The sequence below is a fragment of the Mastigoproctus giganteus genome, chromosome 8 (genome assembly GCF_048544385.1).
Source record: "Mastigoproctus giganteus isolate SK-2022 chromosome 8, ASM4854438v1, whole genome shotgun sequence".
Classification (NCBI taxonomy): Eukaryota; Metazoa; Arthropoda; class Arachnida; order Uropygi; family Thelyphonidae; genus Mastigoproctus; species Mastigoproctus giganteus.
Window position 1 is genome coordinate 185,235,704 of NC_143582.1, and position 26,038 is coordinate 185,261,741.

Here is a 26,038-nt window from a genome sequence, read left to right on the forward strand (position 1 = left end):
CAAGATTTTTTTTAAGTTTGCACCAGCTGGCAAAAAGTTATGTAAAGTCGAATTAGTGTAAGTTGAGTATTACTTAAGTCAGGGAGTTCCTGTACATGTGCAACCTGTTTTTACTCTTAGTAACTTTGAAGCTCATATTTTGCTTTTCCATGAGGACCCCAGCAGGCCTTCTAATTCTCAGCACCTTGCACCTCTGCCTGAGGCTGCTATTAATCTATGTTCCCCCACAAGCTAGCAGTTTTATACAGCCTCAATAGTATCAGCAAATATTCTTTCACCACTTTTTAAGTTTATCCTGTAAAAGCAACCCCTCCTGTTAAGCACAAACCACACTGAGAAAAATTCTGCCCAGTGCACTTCCACATTCTCTCCATGGCCGAACTGACTGACCAGTCTAACACCATGGACTCCCACCTATCATGTCTTGCCAGAACTGCAAACACTTTAAATTTAATCATATCTTGCAACTTTTTCTCAATGTTGACATGCACTTTTTAAGTAAGTCCTGAGATCTCTTACTCTTAATATCATTAGTATCACGACACATACAATATCATCTTTCGCACCCTTAAAAGATAACTGCTCTACAATATCAACTTTTGCTTGTAGAAGACATACCATAGTTCTATTCTACCCATCTTTTTACAAAAGATATATCCTGTTTCCCTGACAATGTTGTTGTTGTTGTTTTCATCCATTCAGCTGCAGCCGCCCTTCAGAGACTTTATTGGCGAGCTGCCTCCGTGCTGCCTGGTCTTCAACAGATTCTTTCAAGACCTTCATGCTCTTGACAGGGTCAAGCCAGCGTGTTCTTTGTCGACCTCTTTTCCTTGTTCCACTGGCCTTTCCTAGCATTATTGATTTATTCTTGATGTCGTTCATTAAGTTTTCCGGTGAAAAAATACTGTAGTAGGTCACCATGTCTTTCTCCAGCAGTGGCACTATTATACGATTGTATAGGCCTTTACAAATTAAAACTCAAAGTCTTTAAAAATCTATATTTTTTCCAGTAAGGTGATATTTTGTCCCAAAATTAGATACAACTAATCAATGTGACAAATCCCTCCACCTAATTAAAGTCCACTGTATCCGGTGCTTGTAAATTTAAAAAGCAGCTCTTCAAATACCATCGCAATGCTAAAGAATAGGCAGCTAGAATTGACAGTGAGAGCAAAGAATGCTCTAACTGCCAAAACAGAGTTATCTTAAATTCAGCATAAATATTACCTTTCCTTGAATATTACCTTACCTTTCCTTTATAGTCAATAGTCCCTGACGACAGCCACCAACAATAATTACATCCTGTGGGACCAGTGCAATCTGCAATGTGGGATATTGTGTTGTATGATGGAAGAGTGTAGTGTCTGGCGTTGAGCTGTACTACTGAGTGCTTGATGGATCCCTCGCTTATTCCTTTGAAGACATCTACCCTGTTCAAGACTTCATACAGATCCATCAGAACACTGAATTTCTTTGCATTCCCCCAAAGAAAGCACACAAAGACACCCCCCCCCCTTTAGCCATATAGATGTAGGATAGACGTGCGGAAATTTGCCTTTAGCCAGCGGGTGGTTGGTTGGTGGAACAGACTGCCATCCCTTGTGGTGGAGGTTGATAGCCTAAATAAGTTTAAGGCTCAGCTGGACAGGTATTTTGAACGAACAGAGGGGTGAAGTGGAAGTGGGTTTTTTTTTTTTTTTTTTTTTGGCTGATGCTGCATAAGCTTGCTTTCTTGCATCAAATGCCTCTACTAATGCTAATGCTAATGCTAATCCCACTACAGATAACTCTGCATGAACCAAAGCAATTGTACGTAGCTTTGATTTGCAAGAGAAATGACACACATTCTCTCTCTCTCTCTCTCTCTCTCTCTCTCTCTCTCTCTCTCTCTCTCTATCTCTCTCTCTCTCTCTCCAAAATATTCCCATTACTTTGAGGTTTTTGCTTTGCTGCTGTTGTTAAAAGGTATGATTTTAGTCTAATTTTATTTTAAAAATACCACACTCACTAAAAGATAAAAGTATAATAACACTACTCTATTGCAGCAATGGCAGTATGCACCGTACTTAGCTAAATACAAAAATAAGCTAACCTACGTGATTAGTACCATTGAACTATTCATTTACAATAATTTAAAATGTTGGAATTAACTACTATGTTTGACAATGTCCACAATTTACAATTAAGAGATACGATGTTCAAGCCAAAATTACCAATAACAAAGGCTCTGTGAACATTATGTCATAACTTACGAAATCCATCCCCCCCTTAATTATCACACAATTTAGTATGATAATTAGGCAGGGAGAAAAAAATCAAACATGTTTTCACAAGTGGGATTTTTTTTGCCAATAATTGTATTGGATGTAAAGAAAAAAAGATCCTGTTTATACTCCGGAACGACCACCAGGTCAGTGGAGTTTACAATAAATCATCGATACAAATGTTAATTGCATTTAGCAGTCACGGGCTTGAACCCCGGTCCACTCAAAGAGCACGTGCTACTGTACTCACTTTCCTGACCACTCAGCTATGTCTGCCTGAGTAGCCTCAAGGTCATTTCAAGAATGTTTCAAATAATGTGTTGATTTATTTATGAATCGCCTTGATATCTACCACTAAGTGCTGTCATCTCTTGCTATATCTGTGTCTCTAAGTAATTGCAGTTACAGTTTATAAGATGGAAACATAAAAATAGATTTTAAAATTAAAGAAGTTGATTAGGCCTTAGCTATTGTTGTCTGATCATGGCTCAAAACAACTGAAATTTTGTGGAATCAGATCCAGAATTTCATATGATATATAAATAAATGTAGAATATAGTATTACACAAAAAAAAGTTATGTGATTTTTTTTTTAATGAATTTTCTTTTTTTCTTTCCTTTCTTTTTTAATTCTGACTTTATTTTTAAAATATTTTCACTCTGATATTGGACAACCTAGGCAAAATAAAAACAAACTAATAATAAAGAGCATTTATGTATAAATGACTTTCTTTTTATAAATTTTGAAAAATTCATGAAGAACCCATTACTAGTGGGTGCATTAGCAGTGGTACTGGTAATGCACCCACTAGAAAGGCCTGGGCAGTGAGTTTGCCACTACTAGTGGAACCTCACTGCTAGGGCCCAGACATGTACAGAGAACTCATCCCAGAAAGGTTTAAGGAAAGAATGGTAACCCGCCCTTATTTTTAATGCAGCTTGGCTATATAAAAATAATTTATTTATTTTCAAATAAAATTATAAAGCAAAAGGGGAAAAAAAAAAATTAAAATAGGTAAGAATTGAAAGTTGTACTTACGGTGAGGAAGACTGTTTGGCCGGCTGCTGTGTAGCAACATCTAGAAGGAATGCATTAAATATACTAAATAATGAAAAACTAATGAAATAATAACTCTGGTATTAAAACAGTTTATACTTTTCATGTACCATATATGTTTAATAACAAAAAACAACATATAAAATTGGACCAGAGTCAGCATACATTTAAACTTGAGCTGCTCCTTGGAAAATTACACATTGCCATAATTTGGTTAGTTTCTCTTAACAGCATTAATCAAAGTGAGAAAAATAATATACACTATGTGGTATATGAATAATACAAACACATTATTCTCTGGTCAAGAGGTACAATACAATAACAATTTCTCTGTCCATTGGTTTATGCAGTGAAGTATTTGCATTATTCATGCAGTATGTAATATATATTATTATTTCATTTGCAATAAATAAATAATATATACACCGACGAGTTAAAACATATTAGCTAAAACACCTAGCTAATATGATGTTGGTCCTCCACATGCAGCCAAAACAGCTCATAGTCGGCAAGGCACGGACACTACAAGATTTCTAAATGTGTCTTGTTGTATCTGGTACCAACACATAACCAGCAGATCCTTTAACTCCTGTAAGGTGAGAGACGTCTCAACCTTACAGGTTGAGACGCCGCAGATCGGGGTTGCTGTTCCAACACAAACCACAGATGCTCAATGGGATTGATGTCTGTGGAATTTGGAGGCCAGGGCAATACCTGGAAGCCTTCCTCATGTTCCGCGAACCAGTCTCGAACAATCTGGGTGGTGTGGCATGGCACATTATCCTGCTGAAAGACTGCACCGCCAGAGGGGAAGACCATTGCCATGAAAGGGTGTACCTGGTCAGCAATGATGTTTAGGTAGGTGGTACACGTTAGAGTGTGCGGCACATGGATGACTGGACTCAGGATATCCCAACAGAACATCACCCAAAGCATGACACCGCCGCCACCGTCTTGATTTTTGTCCCACGGTGCATCCATGTGCCATCACTTCCCCAGATAAACAATGCACACATACTTGGCCGTCCACGCGGTGCAACAGGACACGTGATTCATCTGAGCAGACGACCTTCTTCCAATCACTCAAGGTCCAGTTTCGATGCTCCACGTGCACATTGTAGGCACTGTCATTGGTGAACCGTGGTTAGCATGGGCACTTGGAGAGGCCTGCGGCTACGCAGCCCCATTTTCAGCAGGGTTCAATGTACTGTGTGTTGTGACACATTACTCCCGTCACCATCATTCCAATTACTGGCGAGTTGTGCCACAGTTGCCCTTCTTTCTGTTGCTACGTACCATCCAGGAGAGCCTTTGCTCACCTCGAGCATCGAAGTGCCATGGTAGTCCAACACCTCTCCAGCGGTTGAGTTTTCCCTCCTCAGACCACTTTAGGTAGATACTAACCATGGCTGACCATGAACACCCCACCAGCTGTGCCATTTCGGATATGCTCTGAACCAGTCGTCTGGCCATTACAATTTGGCCTTTGTCAAACTCGCTTAAGTCTGCTGCCTTTCCCATCTGAAGAACAAGAGTAACACCGATTAACGGAGCTCAGTATCAGGTGTTTTTTATACTGTGTCCCGACCCACGCCATAGTTCACCTGCAGTTGCTTTGATTTACATAATGACTTGCTGGTCATAATGTTTTGTCTCATTGGTGTATTATGCACATTATTTTGTAATGGGATAAATAGGAAAATATATAAGTAAAATGCTCGATGTGATAAATAATCAGAGAAAACACATGGGAAAAAAATGAACATGCAAGAAAATTGGTACACACCAAATAACATATACCACAAAAAAGGAACAAGGTTATTAGGTATGATGAGTTGAACTTGTATGCACATATATTTTTAAATTTATTATAACTGTAAAATGTATTGATTTCAAGATGATCAGATGTGTGTTAATCTTGGAATAGGATCAAACCAGGTTTATAATATCTTGTTTTTAGTGAGCAAGTGATGGTATCTAGAAAGGTGGACATGCTAATTTCTTGCTATTTTAAGGACTTTAAGTTCATTTTGGACTTTAAGTGGAGATTTCAATACTGTTTTAAGGAATAGTTGAGATTGTTGGTTTTTGGAGTACAAGAGGTATGTTAAAACTGATAACAGAAAGGACTGATTTTAAAACAATAATTGGGAAAGTAGGTATGCTGAACAAAACCAAGTTGCTTGGAAACCCACACAACAATAGTGGACACATGCAGGTTGGAAAAGGCAACTGAAAAGAAATATAAACTTCTAAATCTGTGATTTCTGGTCAGGCTGAAAATCAATATAGTAATGAAACTGAATCAATGACTTGTGAAGAAAAGCAAAATTGACTATGAAGCATTCAGACACAGATTAAACACAATTAAATCTGGACTGGACCAGAGAATAAACATATGCTGAAGACATAAGATTATTTATGTAAAGATTAAAAAAAAAAAAAAGGGAGGGGGGATACAAAGGAAATGCTTCTTTGACAGACTCTTCAAACAGAAATTCAGGCAGGCAGGGAAGCATGAGAAAGAATGAACCTGTTCATAACGTGATTGTATACGAAATAAACTGAAAACCAAGTTGACAAAAGGCTACAAATATCAAACCATACATATGGTATGGTTTGATATGGTTTGATAATGACACAATTAGTTGTGAAAGGCCATTGTCATCCATTTCAAAAATTAAATTTGCAAACACAAAAGTTTTTGTGTTTGCAAATTTCTTTTTTTCTTTATAATCTCATGATAAGTGCTTTTGGTAATGAATTCAGAGACATGATATGCAGCTTTTAAGTTTCTGGAACTAAATAATTGAGTCATCTGATGTACAACATTGATAGAAAACATTCTAGTATTTCACTGACACTTAAAGCATAAAGGTGTTAATTTCCAGCTAATGCCTATTAGACAATACATTTTGAAGAAATTCTCTTTAAAAATAGTAACTAAACTTATTTTAGCAGCATATTAAATCAAAATGATAAATGTACCACTTCTTCAGTGAATTAATTGCTGTCCTTATTACATTTCAACTCACTTTCACCTCTCTCTCTCTCTCTCTCTCTCTCTCTCTCTCTCTCTCTCTCTCTCTCACACACAGACAGAGAGAGAGCGAGAGAGAGAGAGAGAGAGAGACTAATAAACACAGAAATCCAATCACTGAAGTTATACAAGAACCACGAGAAAAAAAAATTATCTGTATCCTTTAGAGAAATTAAAGACAGATTTTACGCTATGCAAGTTGAAATGCTCAGGTTTCCACTATTCTCAAAAAATAATAACTACATTTCATTTTATTACAGTAAAAAATTTAAACAGTATTTGTAAATCAAACAGCAAACTTAGGGAAATGCAAATTTTATTTCCAAGTGCTACATTATGAAATAACTATTATTATTACAGACCATGTTCAGACCAATAAAAATATAGAAAAATATGTATCATTTAATGATATGTAGGATCTTTCAGATGAATTTTATTCATCAGTGAGGATATAATGATTTTGATTCAGTTATGATTGTTCAGAGTTTATATACATATCACCAACCATGATTGCAGAAAATTCACCAAACCTATTTTTGAATGTTATCTGATTTTACATAACAGAATCATGGTCACTACGTCTAATACTGTTAGCTTCAACAGCAGCACTGTCTCCATCTTCTGAATATTTCTTTTTTCTGTAATTCATGGCTGTGGTTTTGGACTCTTGCTCAATATTTAGGCTTGAGGTAGCTAAGTTCCTTCAGTGCTCCTCTCCACAAATACCTCTGCCCATCCAATGTCTCTATTTATTTAATAATCTGTACATTAATTAATCCCACTCTAACAGTTAACTTTCAACCCAGCACAAAAATTCATATACACTAATTCCTCTACAATGCTACAGCAGAACTATTTACATAAAAATAAAACAACCGCATACTTACACAGATGGATGTTGGACTCTAGAATCAAAATTAATACCAAAATAATGAGACCAGTATAAAATAACTGCATGTTTACATAGTGAAGAAGAATGCTGCACTCTGAAATCAAAACTAGAATAGTAATGAGATGGTTGCATGGATGACTATTCTCATCCACTCCAATTTGTACCCAAATTACTTAGACTGCTGACTAACAACTGATCTCAAATCACACTGAAACTATGAATTAGGGTTAGACAGGAAGGTAGTGAGAACTTTGTCCGATGCAAGTACAAGTCATGGCAATAGTTTTAAATATGGTGGATGACCAGTGTCATCTAAGGAATGAAATGAGGGTTAAGTAATTTGCTGATTAAGTAAAATTCCCAGTGTAATAATTAAGGTCAGTATAATTAATAACGAGCTGGCTGTTAATTCCAACTGGCCAAATGCAAAGAGTGCATTAATGCACACACATTAATAAGTGCAGTAATCCACATTTGACTGGACTGTGGTTCAAGCTGCATGAAGAACATTAAATATGGGTAATGCTGTACTCAATGTCAAAATAATTAAATGTAAACTTACCAGGACTATTAGCATTATTTTATACAATGCACTTCTACTTTAAATGTACCCAATCAAAGTAGAAATGCACTATAAAATAATACAAATTAATAAAACTTTGACTAATAAGTTCAAAAATGCTAACAGCCTATAGTTTTTTGATACAGAATTTTTATTTATTTATTTTTACTAAATACGAATACTGTTGATTTGAAACAGCCTCAATAATAATAAATAAATAAATTTCCTGCTTATACTCCGGGAAGACCACACACAGTTAGAGGAGGAGTTCACAAGACAGAGAGAACACAACAAACAGCACCGTATTTAGCAGTCATGGGCTTGAACCTCGGTCAAGCCCGTGATTGCACGTCTCTGCATTATGTTTATCAGTCAACTGTCTGGGGAACGTCGTTGTCCCAACAGTGACAGTGATTTGAATTAAGTTCATTATAATATATATGAACTAAAATTGTCCACGTAGTCAACCTAAATTAATGTTGCTTTCTATTGGATAACATCATACATTAGGCGAAACCGTTATCCATTCAAAACTCAAGGCACAGCTGGTTTCAGAACTAGTCGATTCCATCATGAGACAGCATTAGCCCTATTAGCAACTGTGTGTGAAGGAGTAAACAGTTTGTACTGAATCTATATAAGCAGTGAAGCAGAAGATTTGGAAGAAAACTCCTGACAAGAAACATAAGTTATATCAAGTGCACGAGGTGTGGCAATAAAGTACCTGAAGTGGTGCAATAAAAAGAACACAGAGTTAAGGAGCTCAAAAATGGTTTTATCTTTATTCAAAGTAATCACCGTCTGATTAAATGCACTAATTACACTGTTCTAGAAGTTTCTGAAAAACATCAGTGAAGGCAACCAAAGAATGATGTTCAGTTCAGTGGTTACATTTTTCTTTATGTCCTCAACATCCCGAGAACTCTTTCCTTTGAGGGCAGTTCGCACCTTGGAGAAGAAGTCTGCTGGTGTTAGGTCAGGAGAGTAGGGTGGGTTGTACAGTCATCAAACATGACTGTACAATTCCTGTTTCATGAGAAATGTCTTCACAAAATGCAGAATGGGCAGGGGCTTTGTCATGCAACAGGGACCAGCTGCCTTTCTCACAAAATTGGGACCTCACCTGAGAAATACCCTTCAATAGCCTTTGAAGCACCTGTATGTAGAATGCATCACTAACTCTCTCCCCTTCAGTTACAAATTCCTTGTGAATCACATTCTGTTTGTCGAAAAACACGATCAACATAGTCTTGATCCTGGACTTCTGTAAATGAAACTTTTTGGACCTTGGTAATAATTTTGAAGTCTACTACATGCTCTGATACTTCATCTCTGGGTTGTACTAAAACACCCAACACTCATCTCCAGTGGCAAATACAGTCAAGGAAATCAGGACCGTCCTGACAAGTCTGGATGAAGTCATTTCATGATGACACTATTTGATGCTTCTGCTCATCCATGAGGCTGTGTGGCACAAATTTTGCACAGACCTTCCTTTTCCCTAAATCTTTATATGGAATTTGACAAATCATTTCCTTATTCACATCCAATTCATCAGCCATCATTCTGAGGGTCAAATGACAATCTCTTTCCACAATTTCCTGAACTTTTGCAACTCTGTTCTCATTTTGGATGGTTGATGGACACCCACTTCTTAGGTCATTGAAAACATCCTCTCATCAGTGTTTGAACCACTGGTATGACTTAACGTTTCATCACCATAAACAGTTTTTAATATTCCATACATTTCTGTTGCATATTTTCCCCATTGAAAGCAAAATTTCATATTCATTCATTGCTCCATTGCAAAATCAAGGCACAGAACATTAACACTATTAATAAAACTGGTTGTTACTTGCATCCTGTCAGCCAACTGGACAATCTTTGTACCACCATCTGTTGGAGGAAGTTTGAGCTACAACATACCACTTCAGTTTATTTTCAAATTCATCAAACATGACTGGAAGAGTACCAGTCCAGGAGGAACTTTACTGCCACACCTTGTATATTCAATCCCTTTTATCAGGCTGCATGAACCCAATATTGTAATGTACTAAGAAAGGGAGTACTACCTCAATGCAGGTTAAATGCAAAACTGAAACAGCCTCATAAATAATGCTTCACTGCATTGTTTTTTGTTCACTGTTGGGGATCCTGTTGTCTCTCCAATTTTGAGCTTCCAAATGATCAAATGAAAAAAAGAATGCAGAGAAGCATTACTGATGAGGCTATTTGAATTGCATTTAAACTGCATTGAGGTTGCTCTCTTTCTTAGTATATTGTAATACTGATTGCTTTGAAATCAAAATGGATAATAACTGGAGAGACCAAAACTATTAGAAATATACAAAATAATTTCAGAAAAAAAGAGAATGTAATGTGTCTGGAGAATAAGCAGAACTATCTGGAGCAGTTATTAGTGAGTATGCTAAGAACGTGCTGAAAGTTGTGATTTGCATCTGTTAGACAGTTAGTGTAATTAGTAGAATCAAATGGATATTAAACTAAGTCAACAGAGCCTGAAGAGAAGGAGTGAGATATACAAATATGAATAAAAATGAAGTGCATGGAAAAGGCTTCAGAGAGCATATGAAAGATTCCCATAGAGCAGTGGTTCTCAAGTGCAACCACCAGACAATTTTCGTAAATATCAAAATTTTTTATTTATCAAATTTCAACATTAAAAAAATTTATTTATATACAATAAAATATCATATGGATTTTTATAAAAGCGATATTTAATGGTATGGGACATGATTGTTCATTTAGAAACTTAAATACCACATAATGGTGTTTGACCACCCATACAATATTTTTAAATTTGTTTTTATATTTGCAGTTTAATAGTAAAGTATTACAGTAGTTACAATTTTACATGATATTGTTTCAAAACTCGAAAATATATACGTTTCTCAGCTGACTTCAGGATAGAATCTTAAATTAGATAACTTATTATTATTCCTGTTATATGCATGTAAATTCCATCTAACTATCATTGTTATCAGTAAAATAAATGTCTTAATAAAAAAAAAATTTGTGTAGCCACCAGTTAAATCTCATGACCATTTTTGCAGCCACCAGAAAAAAATACTTAAGAAATACTGCCATAGAGGATAAGAACTATTATTTGATAAGACTAGCAGTAGGGTCTCCTTCCTTGGAATGCTGATGCACCTAGCCACCCCACCCCCACCTCTGTGAAAAGTTTTCAGATCCCATGGTCTGTGAGAATAACCCCCTCAAAACCCTACAGTTCATCAATGGGCTCCTTTCCAATAGCAAATGCCAAGACACACAGTCCTTAAGAAAAGATTGCTTCACTCACACTAGCAAGGCTGGCAAAGGAGGAGGGGTCATCATCCTCAATGCCAATGTACACCATTAAAATTTGCTGGTATTCGTTCAGAATACCAGCACCTATGTGAAACTAAAGGATGACCCCACCAAATCCAAAATGAGCTACATAGTGAGGAATCAGACCATAGAGGTCGTCCTCTGAGGGACCTTAAAGCAGATGTTGGTTCCCTGCAAGACCCGGACCGCCATTGTTTTTAAGTCGGAGGCAGTAACGCCTAAGGTCAGTAAGTAAGAGGCGGAGGCCGGGCTCCAAATACCTCTGTGTGATATGGTAGCAGTTGATACTGTTGGGTTGAAACCAGTTAGATCACGGACTTGGTTTTTGAGACTACTGTTGATATCATACTATTTAGCTTTTAATCTACGGGATATATCGAGGTCATGGCCATATCCTATAACCTGTGTGTCTCGATAATGGAACCACATTACCGTTTGGTAATGTGGTTCCTTTGGTATGATCCAGTTGCGTTGAGATAGTCAGTTTTCTAGAATGTTTACAACTGCGTCATGCCTCTTGACCCTCACATCCCATGGGTTTGGTGATATACCCAGAGCCACGTGGGCTAGTGTCTCGGTGGCTTTGCATCCCGCTCTGCACGCTCTATTCTCATTCCTTCCTCTAGCAGTTCGAGCTAGGGTAAGGGCATTAATCCTGGTTCTAATGATGTTGATGTATTAGTAGCCTGATAGCAGACGGGTGCCGTCACTTACCCAGCGGTGTTGGGACTTCACCTTATGGGAGGTTTCGAGTGCATTTCCTTCACAGGGCGCGTGCAAAAGGTTCCGCCATCTACAGAGACTGAATCCAGACTGAAGTGCCGGTCTTCGATTAAGTTATTACAGGATCTCAGCTCCTTCACAAGACTTGAGCAGGCTACATTGCGAATTGTTGGGGAGGAGGAAGGTTCCAACCCCAGTAGCTGGTTCCTCTTGAGGATCGGAATCGTCCATCTCACTGAAGGGACACCGAGTCCCCCATCTACCACCACATCAGCGTGAAAGTAAGCTATAGGCACGTCCATGTGCAGGTGCATCCAAGTCCGGATTGCCGTACATACTTGAATATCAAGCTTATTTAGTTGCCTTGCTGTTATCTGCCTCAGAATGAGTTTGTAGTAAATTCTTGGAAGGACAAAGATCCTTAACAAGGATAAGTACTGCTGTGGTTTTAGGGGAGCTCTCTTGAGATTGTTTAGAAGGGAACTCAGGTTGCATCCTGCTTTACTTCCTCCGGGTGTAAAGTCAACCCCTAGATACCTCTACATGGTCTCGACTGAACAGGATGGAAGTTCGGTCCTATCAATTAGGAATTTAACATCCCGGACCTTTATCTTATCACGGCCCGATGGGACGATTGACAGTCCAGGATTTAAAGAGGTTGACTGCCAAACCTTGCTTCCTGAAGAAGCTAAAGGTGTGGTCAAGCAGCCTCTGTAAGCCACCTTGGGTGGGAGCCATCAAAAGCAGGTCGTCGGCGAAGGCCATTGCATTTATCTTCTCCTCCTGCAGGTTGAAACCTATATGGGCAGGAAGCTCTTTTAAGAGCAAGTCCACTACCATGTTGAAAAGTAGGGGTGTAGGGGGTCCCCTTGTCGCACTCCTCTGGTTGGTCTAATAGGATGTTCTTGATCAGCGACTCTCAGATTGGTAGAACCTTTGTCCCGCAGGGAGATAGTATAGTTGATAAAGGAAATAGGAAAGCCTTTCCTCTGTAATGCCTTTATCACTGCCTGGTATGATACTTGGTCGAATGCCTTCTGGATGTCGGTCGATGCCAAGTATAGAGGTCATAAGTCCTGTTTGGCTTTGTGCAAGATGGTAGAGAGGAGATAGATAATCTCTGCACAGCCATTGGCAGGTATGAAGGCTTGCTAGCGATGGTCAAAGCGAACTATCTTCATAACCCTCTTGCTCAGGATCTTGTGGTATAGTCTCACCACCAAAGAGGACACGGTTATAGTGTGATAATCACCGGGCTTGGTGGGATCACTCTTTTTAGGGATCAAGATGGTATAAGCCTTTAAAAGAGTTTCAGGTACATTATCAGATAGCATAAAATATGCATTAGGTCAATTAGGACTTGGTCTGGAATACTCTTGATCTGTTTGGCTGTAGTTCCGTCGGGACTGGGACTCACTGATAGAGTAGGGTAGGACTCCCTTAACTCTGTAGGACTGATGGGCTTATATAGATTGGAACCTATGGACTCTTCCTCCCCATAGTTGGCAGAGGGACCTCTTCTCTCTGAAGGCTCATCTGGAGTACTGAATACCCCTGTCCAGTACTCCTTGAATTCGTCGAAGGTGATCATGGAGGGATCATTCACTTCATTGTCTAATATAGCATGAGCACGCTGCTTTCTATTTTTACTATATAAAGCTTGTACATTGGCATATTCAAGTTTCCGTCGTCATTGGACTTAGGCCCTCTGTAAGGTCTTATATCAGAAGCCATAGAGTTTATTTGAAAGTATCAATCCAGCTCTTGAACGTCTAGACGCCCATCCAATGCTTCGGCCAAGAGGCTTTTTAGTATCCTATGGTTATATACAGAGTCCGAAGACACAATCAGGGAGTTGAGCATAGCTTCCTTGAGTAGTTTAGATTCCTACTCAGGTCCGCTCTCCCATACCTCTTCCTCTATTAGGATGGACAGAGAAGGGGCATCAGTACTATTGGCACTTGATGAAGAGTTATTGCTGCTTAGCTCCCTTGACAGTTGAGATAGGATGTTAGCATAGGAGCACATCTTTCTGCGACCTTTGATTGCCTCCACAGATCTGTGTGGCAATGCTGCTTGATGTTTTTGGCAGCAGGGTTCAAGACTCAAAGCTGAATCTCAGCGTTGTACAGTCATCTAGCCTTGACTCTCGATGTATCAATCTGTTGGTTTGCTTCAGTAGGATGTGCACGGTGGATATGCACCCCTAAGCCTGATTTGGTGGTAAAACACCTATTACAGTAGGTGCACGCTCAGGTCTGCAGGGCCACTATTGCCCGGGTCATATCGTCCCCACTAGAGGTAACCCGGCCCGAACACAGTGGTTCAGGACAACTCGGCCCAGGCAGAGCAGAGTCAATCTCTTTCCTTTTGTGGTTCCTTGTAGAGATCCTGAAGCTCACTGCGGGGCTGCTAACCCCATAGGGATGTGAAGCGTATATCCTTTCACCAGACAAGTCTACCGAGCCCATTCCACGAGGAGGTAGGATATTCCACACATGTAGCCCTCCTTAACAATTCAGACTCCCCCTCCACTGCCTTTGGCAGTGTTCATGCCCAAAAGGCACGCCTTCCCACCTGCCTATTATTAGTCCCAGACTTCACCCTGACACACCACTGCCAAATGGTGGCACCTTTCTCTCTTCTGCCATTCCCCCAAATCCATGCTCACTTACTGGAAGACTTAAGACATCCATTCCACACCACAATATACCATTAAACCCTAATTATGTCTTCGGTTCAGTACATTGTTATATTCAATCTTTGTAATTCTCTGTAACTTGTTGATTTAGTTTTTAGTTTCTTAAAAGTTTTGAAGTGTAAAAATGTTTAAATTATAAAACATAAATACTTGAATTTTAACAAATCTTTTATCTTTCGATCTTTTTCAAAGTGTGTCTCAAAGTGGTGTCCTAGAAGTTTTGTTGGTATTGTGTGGGAATAAGCTAAGTTTGAGGAATTTGTCTTGGTATAAACTTTTAAATTTCATCAAATTAATTTTCTCTTGAACATCATTTAAAATTTAACAAAACATTTTCCTGTCTAGTTATAATATTGGTCTTAAGACATTTGCAATGTACTCGACTAGACGTTATTGCAAATCTCCATAAATAAAAAGATTGGAGCTCCTATGAGAACAAGCATTTCTTTATAAAATAAATAATTCATCAAAATTATTATTAGTAATGTTGTAAAATAATTACTTACTTTCATTTTCTTGACAGGCAGATGACTCCTATTAAAGGGGAAACAAATCTATCAGTACAATCCAAATATTTATTACAAAATCAATTATAATTACTTTTACTTATTTTTTTGGACTGTAAGTGCAATTTTTCCATAGTAATTTTTCCTTATAAGACATTGTTTGTAAAATAAATTAAATTTTCATCAAAGTATCTTTATAGAAGAAACCATAACATGTCTGGAAGTTTATTTTTTTATTATTATTATTACTATTGTTAGTAATAATAATAATAAAAAAATAAACTGTTGAATAAAAATAAATTGTTTATTTATTTACTTATTTTTGTTGATGTGAAAACAGCTTTGGCGGGATCTACTAAATTTCGGACTGAAGTAAAACCAATTGGTCACGAAAATGTGATGCTGAAATAACCCTAATGCAGTCACTAACACTGATTCTTGACGTGAAAAACATCTTTGGTGGCACCTACTAAATTTCAGTCCAACAGTCAGTGTGTGGCCTGTTGGCAAAAATGTGAAACAGAAATGACAAATTATGTCACTTCTTTAACGATGCTAACTCAGTCATTAACACCGATTCGGTAGAGTAAGTAGTGGGTGTGAGCATAAAACGTTACATTGTTCATAACTTAAGTCCGATTTTAAAATGGTTCTGATTTTCATCAAAGTTGTTTTCGCATAAAACATCTTTTGTGTATACAGGGTACACAGGCACTTTTTTTAATTCAAGGCAATATGATGTTAAACACTGAATGAAAATTAGATTCGTGCCATGCTTAATTTTTCAAATAATTATAAGGTAGTTTAAGAGAAATCCCATTTAGAGATCTGAATTCAAGAATGCTATTTAATGCAACACTGCATATCTTTCAACAAGACAGATCACAGAATTAGCCATATGACATGTTTAAGAGTGAGTGGTCAATTTTATGACCTGTGAAAGGTTAAATTATATAACCAAATATGTACAGGCATGTCATTATGAAGTTACGGTTGCAAGGACTCTCAGCAAACATTGATTATGGTGTAAAATATTCCACAATCTAACACTCCCAGCCTACCCTCAGAGTTTCTGATGCAGCCAACAGAGCTCTTGAAAGTAAAGATGTAGTGTATTGTAATTTGTGTAATTTCTGAACAATCACTCATTTGCAAGTTGACCAAACTCAAACTAATTCATTTTTTCTATTTCTGTTCCTTGGAATAACCTTCCTTCACATGTATTTCCTAAAAATTAAAATCTAAAGAAATTCAAGCATCATGTCTGTATTTCTTGTCTTCTCAATGTTCAACCCACATACAGTATTAAAATACTATAGATTTTAATAGCTTTCATATTTTTAAATCCACAAGTGAGCATATGGGTATTAGTATTAGCAGATGATGCAAACTTATACAGCATCAGAAAAAAAAAAAAAAAAAAAAAACCTTCCCACATCTTGTGTCCATCCACTGCAATAATTTATCGAATTCTTCCTTAAATTTATTCAAACTATCCACTTCCAAAACACCAGATGGAAATTTATTACAACAACCAAGTTCCCTCTGGCTGAAAGCAAATTTCTATATCTCTATCCTGCAACCATCCTTCTTCAATTTAAATTTGTGCTCCCTCATGAGTGTTGCCTGAGCTGGAGTAAGGATGCCACCAACATTTAGCTTACTTAATTCATTCAGAGCTTTAAACACTTCAATCAGATCTCCATGCAGGAGCCTAGTTTCCAAATGCAGAACTGAGGTCTTTCTGGGTATGAAATCCTTAGTAATCCTTACTACTCTCACTGCTCTTCTCTACACCCGTTCCAACAGACCAACATCCATCCTAAAATGAGGCTTTCAGACTTATACGTGATACTCAAGGCACAGCCTTACCACTAGTATACACGGTGTGGCTATTAAATAACAAGACTGTATGTGCACCACTACACACACTAAAGTGCTACCTGTGAAACAAAGGTGCAGTAGTTGACTACTTTTTGCAGTTTGCTGGAAAAATGACAGAATCAAACAATGAATCAACCAAAAATTTTAAACTAAAGAAAACATTAAGTGAAAGTTATGAGTGAAAGTTACATCAAGTTAATGGGGAAGATATTATGCCAAGAGCTCGCATGTTTGAACAGCATAAAAGATTTTTAGAAGGAAGAGAGCATGTGGAAGACTACGAACAACAGGTTGTCTGGTATACATGAAAACCGATGAAAATGTGGACTGGGTAAGACACTGATCAGAAGTGATCGTCATTTAAGCATTACAATGGTTGTGTCAGAACTCAATATGGAAGGAAAAAAATACACAACTTTTAACTGAAAATTCAGGGAATGAGACAATTGCATGCTGGAGCACATAATGCACTCTCTCTGTTTGCCAGTTTCTGATCAAAAAACAAATCCTGTGTAAACATGCATTAGCATAGGCATGTGATACAGGAAGGCAAGCATATGCAGCATCAACCAAAAAAAAAAAAAAAAAAAACTTCCCATTTCACCCCCACCCACCCATCCATCCATCCATTCGCTTCAAATGTTTTCCCAGTTCTTCCTTGAATTTATTTAAGTTAACTTCCACAACAACAGATGGAAGTTTTTACAGCAATCAACCACCACAGGTTAAAGCAAATTTCCACACATCTATTCTGCAACTGTCTTTCCTCAATTTGAATTTATGCCTGCTCAAGTGTGTAATCTGAGCAAGAGGAAGAATCCCATCAGCATTGAGCTTGTGCACACCATTCAAAGCCTTATACACTTCAATTAGATCACCTCACATGTGCCTAGTCTCCAGATGCTGCAATTTGCAGACTTAAGCCTTTCTGGGTAAGAGCACCCAAACTCTAGATCATTCCTAAAATGAGGCCTTCAGACCTGTACACAGTACTCAAGGTGTGGCCTGACCATTGCCTTATACAAAGGGATAATCACCTCCTTATCCCTGCTAGCAAAATTTCCTATATATCATTGACAAGACCTAATGAGCTGCTCTGGCTGCCTGTCTGCACTGCTCAGAAAACTTCATATCAGACTGCAAAATTACCCCCAGGTATTTTTCATTCTCCACTACCCTGAGTGTAGTACCGTACAGGCGGTACGTTTCTCTGGAGTTACTACTACCCATATGCAGTAGCTTGCATTTGTCAATGTTAAACTTCAGTTGCCACTTCTCAGCCCATCTGCACAACACAACCTGTTGCAGTAGAATACTGTAATTAACAACCCTGCCAAACTTCATATCATCAGCAAACGTAGACATTAAGCCTGATATAACCCCGTCAATATCATTAATAATCATTGATGCACCCTACTTGCCAGACCTTGTCCCTTGTGACTTTTTTTTCTCTTTCCTAAACTGAAAAGTTAACTGGGGGGGAGGGGGCATTCTCGGTTCGTTGAAGACATTAAAAAAAAAAAAAAAGACCAAAATGTATGGAACAGTGCGTGCAAGCCCCTGACAAATTTCCTGTGCCAAAACTGTGCGAGATATCCTAGCAGCCCATCCGCACTGATCAGAGAAATTCATGTCCGACTGCACAATCACCTTCAGTTCTTTTCTGTTTTATCTACTGTCATCAGTGTATTATCACACAATGTTAAATATCAACTGCCACTTTCCAACTAATCTGTGTCATTTTTTTAATCTTGTTGCAGTAGCACAGCATGATAACTGTAATTAACCACCCTGCCAACCTTCGTATCATCTGCATACTAGAACATTAAGTCTAATATGCCTCCATCAATATCTTTAATAAATATCAAAAACAACGTGCACAGCAGTGTCCAGTGATAACAACTATCTTCTCTCATTCAATTATACCTTTATCTATAACAACAACTTGTTACTAATGCCACAATGCTCCAATTTGTAGAGCAGTCATTCATGAGGAACAATATCAAAAGCTTTACTGAAATCTAAGTACAGTAACCACCAGTTGTAGTGATAATATTTGAAAATTGAATTTTGATTCTAATAAATGGAAATTCTAATAAGTGAAAATCGACGAATATTATCCACTGGCTAAAAAATAAAGATATAAAGCACAAATTTACACTTTATTACCAATTAAATGATACGTGAGAAGAATATTATCCACAGGTTAGCAAAATAAAAATAAATTTATACTTACTATTTTTTATTTTTTTTATTATTATTATTATTATTATTATTATTTGGTTTTTAGGAGCATTAGCAACTAAGGCCATGTTGCTCCGATGATATGCGGTGGTCATTTCCTGACCTTTCCGCATCCTCCATATTTGGTGGTCACGGGCTCGAACCCCAGTCTAATCAAGAAGCATGTGCTATGTACTGCTGCTCCTGTCCACCTGGCTATGTAGGCGCATTTATACTTACATCCATAGCTTAATTAATATACATATTAATTAAACATAACACTTTGTAATTGATTATAATTTAAAATACAGTAGTCACTTATTTTAGGTTGCTTTAAATTATCACTACAAAGCCTATTTATAGATTTTTCAATATTATATAACAGTCTATATTCATGATAATTTGCACCAGTTTCTTCCAACACTCTCCTCATGACATCCTGGCTATAGCTTCATGAGTTTGTCGTTTTGTAAATGGAATTCGTTGGGGTTCATCTTCATTTTCCTTTTCCTTGGCAAAATTATCAGTAACAGACTGGACAATTTCTTTATCTGTTAAAGCTGTAGTAACTTGTAGATCACCATCTATGTCCACATGTCTTCAGGCTTTTCAACATGATCAGTTATCATGACATAGTCGACCATCATGAATAATTAATCCACATTTTTTGAAACAGTTGCTAATGCAGGTTTTGGAAACTTCATTACAGGCACTCATTGTCATATGAAGTGCATCAAAAACAGTTATCTGCTTTGTGATATCGAATGATGTTCCCAAACCATCATCCATAGACTGGACGATTCTTCACCTCATATCCGATCTATAAAAGTCCTTAAAATTCCCTAGTCGACAGGTTGAATCAGTGATGTGGTATTCGAAGGTAGAAAAACTAATTCAACTGTTTTTGAAAGTCAACTTTGGATGAGTTGGTCAGTTATACAAAACCAATGAATTTTTTTTTTGTTTTTCTTATCCAATTGCAAATCCCATTTATGAAGATAATCTTCAAATAAAGAAGCTGTCATCCAAATGTTGGTGGTATTGGCATATTCAACATGCTGCTGTTTTTACTCCTTTAAAACATCTAGGTAATTTACTCTTGCCTATAACTAATGACTTCATCTTGATTGTTCCCATCATATTGCATGTTAAAAGAACTGTAATCCTGTCTTTGATCTTCTTTCCTGCAGATGGAGAGGAATTTTTAAAAATCATGCAATGGTCTGGGGTAGCCCTGTAGTACAATCCTGTTCCATCTGTATTAAAAATATCTTCAGGATCATAAGTTCTTAACACACTTTGCCAAGAGGTTTTCAACCAGTTGTCGGCTGCAGAACCATCCGAATCCTGTTTTACTCTGTGAAGTTTTTTGTAAACTTCACATAGTAAAACATGCCTCTCCTTCCACCTTGTCAGCAATCCATTTGTCACCTTAAACTCAGTGTTGTTTTTCAGCAAAATCATTGGCTTTTTGAAGAAGAATGTTACGATTGATTGGTGCATTAAATGAGCTGGCCTGTTTAAACCAAATGAACCAATCTATTGTTTGGCATTTCCCTTCACACTTCCTTTTTCTGGTTTCAATCATCACATTAGTGTTTAATGTGTGATTTGATTTCAAGTAAAGATGACTGAGGCACTCCTTATTTTACTGCTGTTTCCCTTTGAGATTTATTGCTTAAGTTTAATTTGTCATGTTTCTATAATTCCAAACGTAACTTTTACACTCAAATTCACTCTCTTTCTGTTCACTGACTTTTTTTTTTTTTTTTTTTTTGGTAGCAAAATTTAAAAGTAAAAAAGATAAGCATCAATCAATAACAAAGCACACGGCAAACACAAATTGGAACTAACACGACACGCACAAGTGAGATCGGAGGAAAAAGTTTACAAAGATTAAATATCTTTGTAAAGATATTTAATCTTTTTAATATTTAATATTTAATTAAATATTAAATAGTGATCCATTTACATAGCAAAGCTATCTTTATTAAATGGATGGTCCAATGATTATAATATTCCTGGAATGAGGAAAGGGCTGACAAACATGCCTTTCCAGTTCACCGCACAGATCCTACAAATGCTCAATGGGACTGACATGTGTAGATTGGATTATCCAGAACAGATAATTGAAATCTATCTAGTGTTCCTCAAACCATTCTTTTGCACTTTTGGTGCAGTAGACAGTTGCACTGTCACCTTGAAAGTACTCCTATCATATGCAACATTTCCAGATTTACCTGATCTACTGCAACAATGTTCAAATATACTCTGGGGTTCACTGCAACTCTCCAAGGGAATCAGGGGGACCAAAGGAATGCCATGAAAACACCACAGCCTCCTCCTCCAGCTTTTAGTACTTGGGTGGCTTCCTCCACACGTATACTCTTCTCCTGGTGCTAAAAAGCACAAGTCAATACTCATCAGACTCCAAGACTTGCCTCTAGTTGCATCACCCTGTATCATCCTTTGCATATCTGATATCAACACTGCCAAATTTTCCAGACTTTTAGGAAGGTTCTCTATTTTCGCAGTAATACTCTGTAGGGTTTTTTTGCATAGTGTGGCTATTGATGCCACGTGATGTTACTGCATTAAATGTGAGGGTTAATTGTTCCATTTTTGGCAATGATTATACTTCTTAATCCACTCTATATATTAAGCACTTTGCTCCAACACCATACATTTCTGGCCACAGCCTCATGAGCAACTGTTTACTGATGTTTTCTGGGCTTTTCTCCAGTTAACGTCTGGAGTCATTAACGACTTTGAACATTTGACAATTACATCCATTCTTTCTGCTGCTGAACTTACTAAATGCTGAAAATCAGGCCACTTTAGAAGTCAATGAGATTCTGTCTTTCCCATTGCTGGTAAACTGATCTGCACACCAGCTGAGTCACAGCTTTATAGTACTCTCCTGCACACAACAGATACCATATATTCTCTGTTCTATTCACATTTTTTGCATATCTAACAGACACCTTGGAGGTGATCTGATTGAGGTGTATAAGGCCTTGAGCAAGCTCAATGCTGATGGGACTCTTCCTCTTGCTCAGATTATGTACCTGAAGGGACATAAATTCAAATTGAGGAAAGAAAGTTGTAGAATAGATGTGTGTAAATTAGCCTTTAGCCAGCGGGTAGTTGATTGCTGGAACAAACTTCCATCTGTTGTTGTGGAAGTTGATAGCTTAAATAAATTTAAGGCAGAACTGGACAAACTTTTGGAGCAAATGGATGGGTGAAATGGGAAGGGGAGTTTTTTTTTTTTTTTTTTTTGGGTTTATGCTGTATAAGCTTGCTTTCTTGCATCATATGCCTCTACTAATGCTAATGCTAATAAAGTGCACAGGCAGTGCACATTATTAGCATAGTGAAAATTTGGCATCAATCCAGCTTTTCCTTATTGAATAATGGCCATACGTCCAAAGCATGCTTCAATTTATATATACTTCAATATTTTATAACGATTGCCAAATTTCTACTAGTCTCGTTTTAATTAAATTTAGGATGGCTTAACAAATCTTTCTAAAAACAAACATAAAATTTCGTAAAAATCTGCCTACTGGGTGTCAAGTTACTACATGTAGACGGATGAACATGGAAAAGACAATAAAACTGAAAAATTAGGGAGGGTTAATTGTATATAATTTTAATAGACTAAAACACATACCACAAAGTTTCCTAAACAGCCTATGAAGATAATGATTATGTAAAAAAGCAGCTATCTTATTTTTAGCATAATCATGATCTTATGAAAATGATATTGATACTCTAGTAATTATATTATATATTTATTTACAATACAGAGGCCTGCTAAGCATTATAATGGTTTTTATTTAAGTTCAAGTATGATAATATTCATCCTTTTTTTAAATTTTAGTTATATATGGCAGTGGTCTCAAACTCAAATTGCATGCGGGTCAAATGCACGATCTGACGGCCCGGAATTTTTTTTTAACACGGTGAGAGTGAATATAAGCACCATATTTACAACAAATACATAAGTGAATTGTATTTGCGGGCCATGTAAAATTGCTTTGGGGGGAGGATGCGGCCCGCCAGTTTGAGACCGCTGATATATGGTATAGATCCACTGGTTTACCAGCCACAATTTTACTCTGTGATAGTGTTGTTTCTTAAATATGCTTTTACTCACCAAAAGAGAAAACTGGATTCCTGTTTCATCAGATTTTGGTGTCTCGATGGCAGTGAGACGGGGTGGAACACACTGTTTCATCTCCTATGATTAATAATAATAATCATATTGAATAATCATTCAACAGGCAACAAATTACTACAGTTTATCAATTTAATATCAATCTGGCATTGTTAGTTGATAAATCCAAAAAAATTAGCAGATTATCTCTGTCACAAAAGAGATATGAGTTGTCACTGTATAAATCTTATTTTCTTAGCTTTTGTTATCCGTATGTACTTAAAAGAAAGGCTTCCCTGAAAGTTTTGTAGGTAACTGGAACCACCATTGGATCAGCTATTTTTTGAAGTAACCAGCCTGTATACGTCTGGTTTAACTGTACTTATCATCATTTTACTTTGGGACAGTGCCTGTTTCTATAATATGCCTATTATTCATTAAAAGAGAAACTTGGACCCTCCTGTTTTTATTATCAGTTAACACAGATATCTTAGTATCTTTAGTATTAATATTTCAAATATTAATATTAATCATGTATCATTCAAAAAGAAATGGTATTCTTGAAAAAAAAAAAAAAAAAAACTGAAAGTGCAGTGAAGCAATTATTAAAATTTCTTTACTCAGACCATCATGAATTGCCTGTAACAACACAAGAGACCATGACATACATCTAAGAGCCACTGATAAACATAACCATGTCAAATCATTTTAAAAGAAGTAAATACAGAGGGGGGGAGTTTATGGTAATCAAAAAATTCTGAATACTGAAAAGTTCAATATTCATTCACATTATACCATTATAAATGCAATCAATTTTTATTTTAAAAAAAAGTACAATTCCTCCCTCTGCTTTTCCGGCAGAGTGTGTTAACCTGGAAGCAAATGTAGCCTAGTGGCAGAAATCTCAGGGGGAGCAATTCTCTTATATGGGGGAATAGTTGGGGGTGGTCCTCATATAAGAGATAAAAGTACAGCAAAGACTAAGATTTAAATATTTCAATTCTTCAGTTTTTTTTATTTTTTTTTTTATTTCTGTATAATGAAATTTCTATATTAAAAAAAAAACTTTTTTTCTATGAACTATATATAGTAAACACTCAAAATGCCTGAAATCCATACCACTTTCCATACTTATTCCCCATAGGCAGTCTATAAGTTACAATTCATTGAAAAACAAACTGTGAATACTGAAAGGCATACATTGTGATGGAATAGTCATACCCTGGAAATAAAAGCAAGTTCAAACTGGCAGCAAAATTGAATCCTCAAACCCATGACCATCATTCATACTTATTTCCTATCAAACAGCCTTTATTAATTAATCTTCAAGTCTGCTGAACATTCTGCCCCAAATTTATATATAAGCCCACAACCATGCAAAGCATTCATTACTAAGCAATAATGCAGTGCACTTTATCAGTTATTAAAAATCAGTTGTGTAAGTCTTTAATAGAAAAGTCAGTCAGTTATTCAAGCATCTGGTAAGGCAATTAGTATGACAAGTTGCAAATGATGCAAGCATATACACATCAGAGGGGGGGGGGGAAGGTAACTTCTAGTTCTTCCATTTATTCAAACTATGCACTTCCACAATACCTCACAGACATTTGTTCCAACAATCCACAAGCTGCTGGCTAAAAGCAAATTTCTGCACTTCTATCCTGCAAACATCCATCCTCAATTTAAATTTATGCCCCCTGATGTGTTATGCCATCAGCATTTAGCTTACTTAATCCATTAAATACAAGCCTTAAACACATTCAATCAAATCCCCTCAATCCACATCCTTCCTAAACTGAGGCTTCCAAACCCATATGCAGTACTCAAGGCATGGCCTAACAATGCCTTACAGTGGCAGATTCAGGGTAGGGGCACTTACCCCCCTATTGTTTTTTGGAAAGTATACACCAATTGTTTAATAAATTCCCTTTAGATACAAAAAAAATTTTTTTTTCATTGTTAACATAGGATTCTATCTATTTTTGCACTGACTATAGCTGACAACATTGATGCTAAAGTGATCGCCATTCTAGTGCACAAAATGGTGCCCCCTGTCACAAACGGTGACCCCCCTACAATTGTTTTCTGGATCCACCACTGATGCCTTATACAACAGGATAATCACCTCCTTATCCCTGCAGGTAAAATTCCTGTATATCACTGACAGAATCCCATGAGCTGTCCTAGCAGTCCAATTGCAGTGCTCAGAGAACTTCATGCTTGACTACACAATTAACACCAGGTATTTTTACATTCTCCATTAATCTGAGTCAGTTAGCACACACAGTGGGTTTGTTATTCTGGGGTTACTGCAAAGCACTGAATATGCTACCAAGTCTAACTACTCACTTCACTAACTCCCTTCGTGAATTAGGAATACATTTGCACACCTCCAGGCCATAGAGACCTCCCCTGAACTCAACGATACTCCATAATTATGGCTTACGGTTTGCTTAACTCTTTTTCTGGTCCGTAATATAACTGGCTGGATCCCATCAATCGCATGTGCTCTTTTTGATCTCTTGCACTTTTTTCTTCTCTTGCACTTTCCTCTCAGTTATCACAAAATCATTTAGCTGCCTGTAATTTGATATACTTCAGGCATCCCCAAAAAATTCCTCATGTATGAATGTAGATGCTAAATATCTATTTAGTTATCAGCAATCTGGG

The 26,038-nt window shown here is 37.1% G+C and overlaps 1 protein-coding gene across 2 annotated transcripts in view; it reads right to left on the reverse strand.

Moving 5' to 3' along the window:
* Positions 1 to 26,038, reverse strand: part of LOC150082063 (uncharacterized) — a 562,503-nt gene that overhangs the window by 302,098 nt on the left and 234,367 nt on the right. For both annotated transcript variants that reach the window (XM_090379088.1, XM_090379087.1), the window contains exons 6-8: positions 23,369 to 23,452; positions 15,100 to 15,127; positions 3,304 to 3,343 (exon numbers count right to left, since the gene is read on the reverse strand). In XM_090379088.1, coding sequence (XP_090235214.1) covers positions 3,304 to 3,343; positions 15,100 to 15,127; positions 23,369 to 23,452 — 152 coding nt within the window. The remainder of the gene's footprint in view (positions 1 to 3,303; positions 3,344 to 15,099; positions 15,128 to 23,368; positions 23,453 to 26,038) is intronic.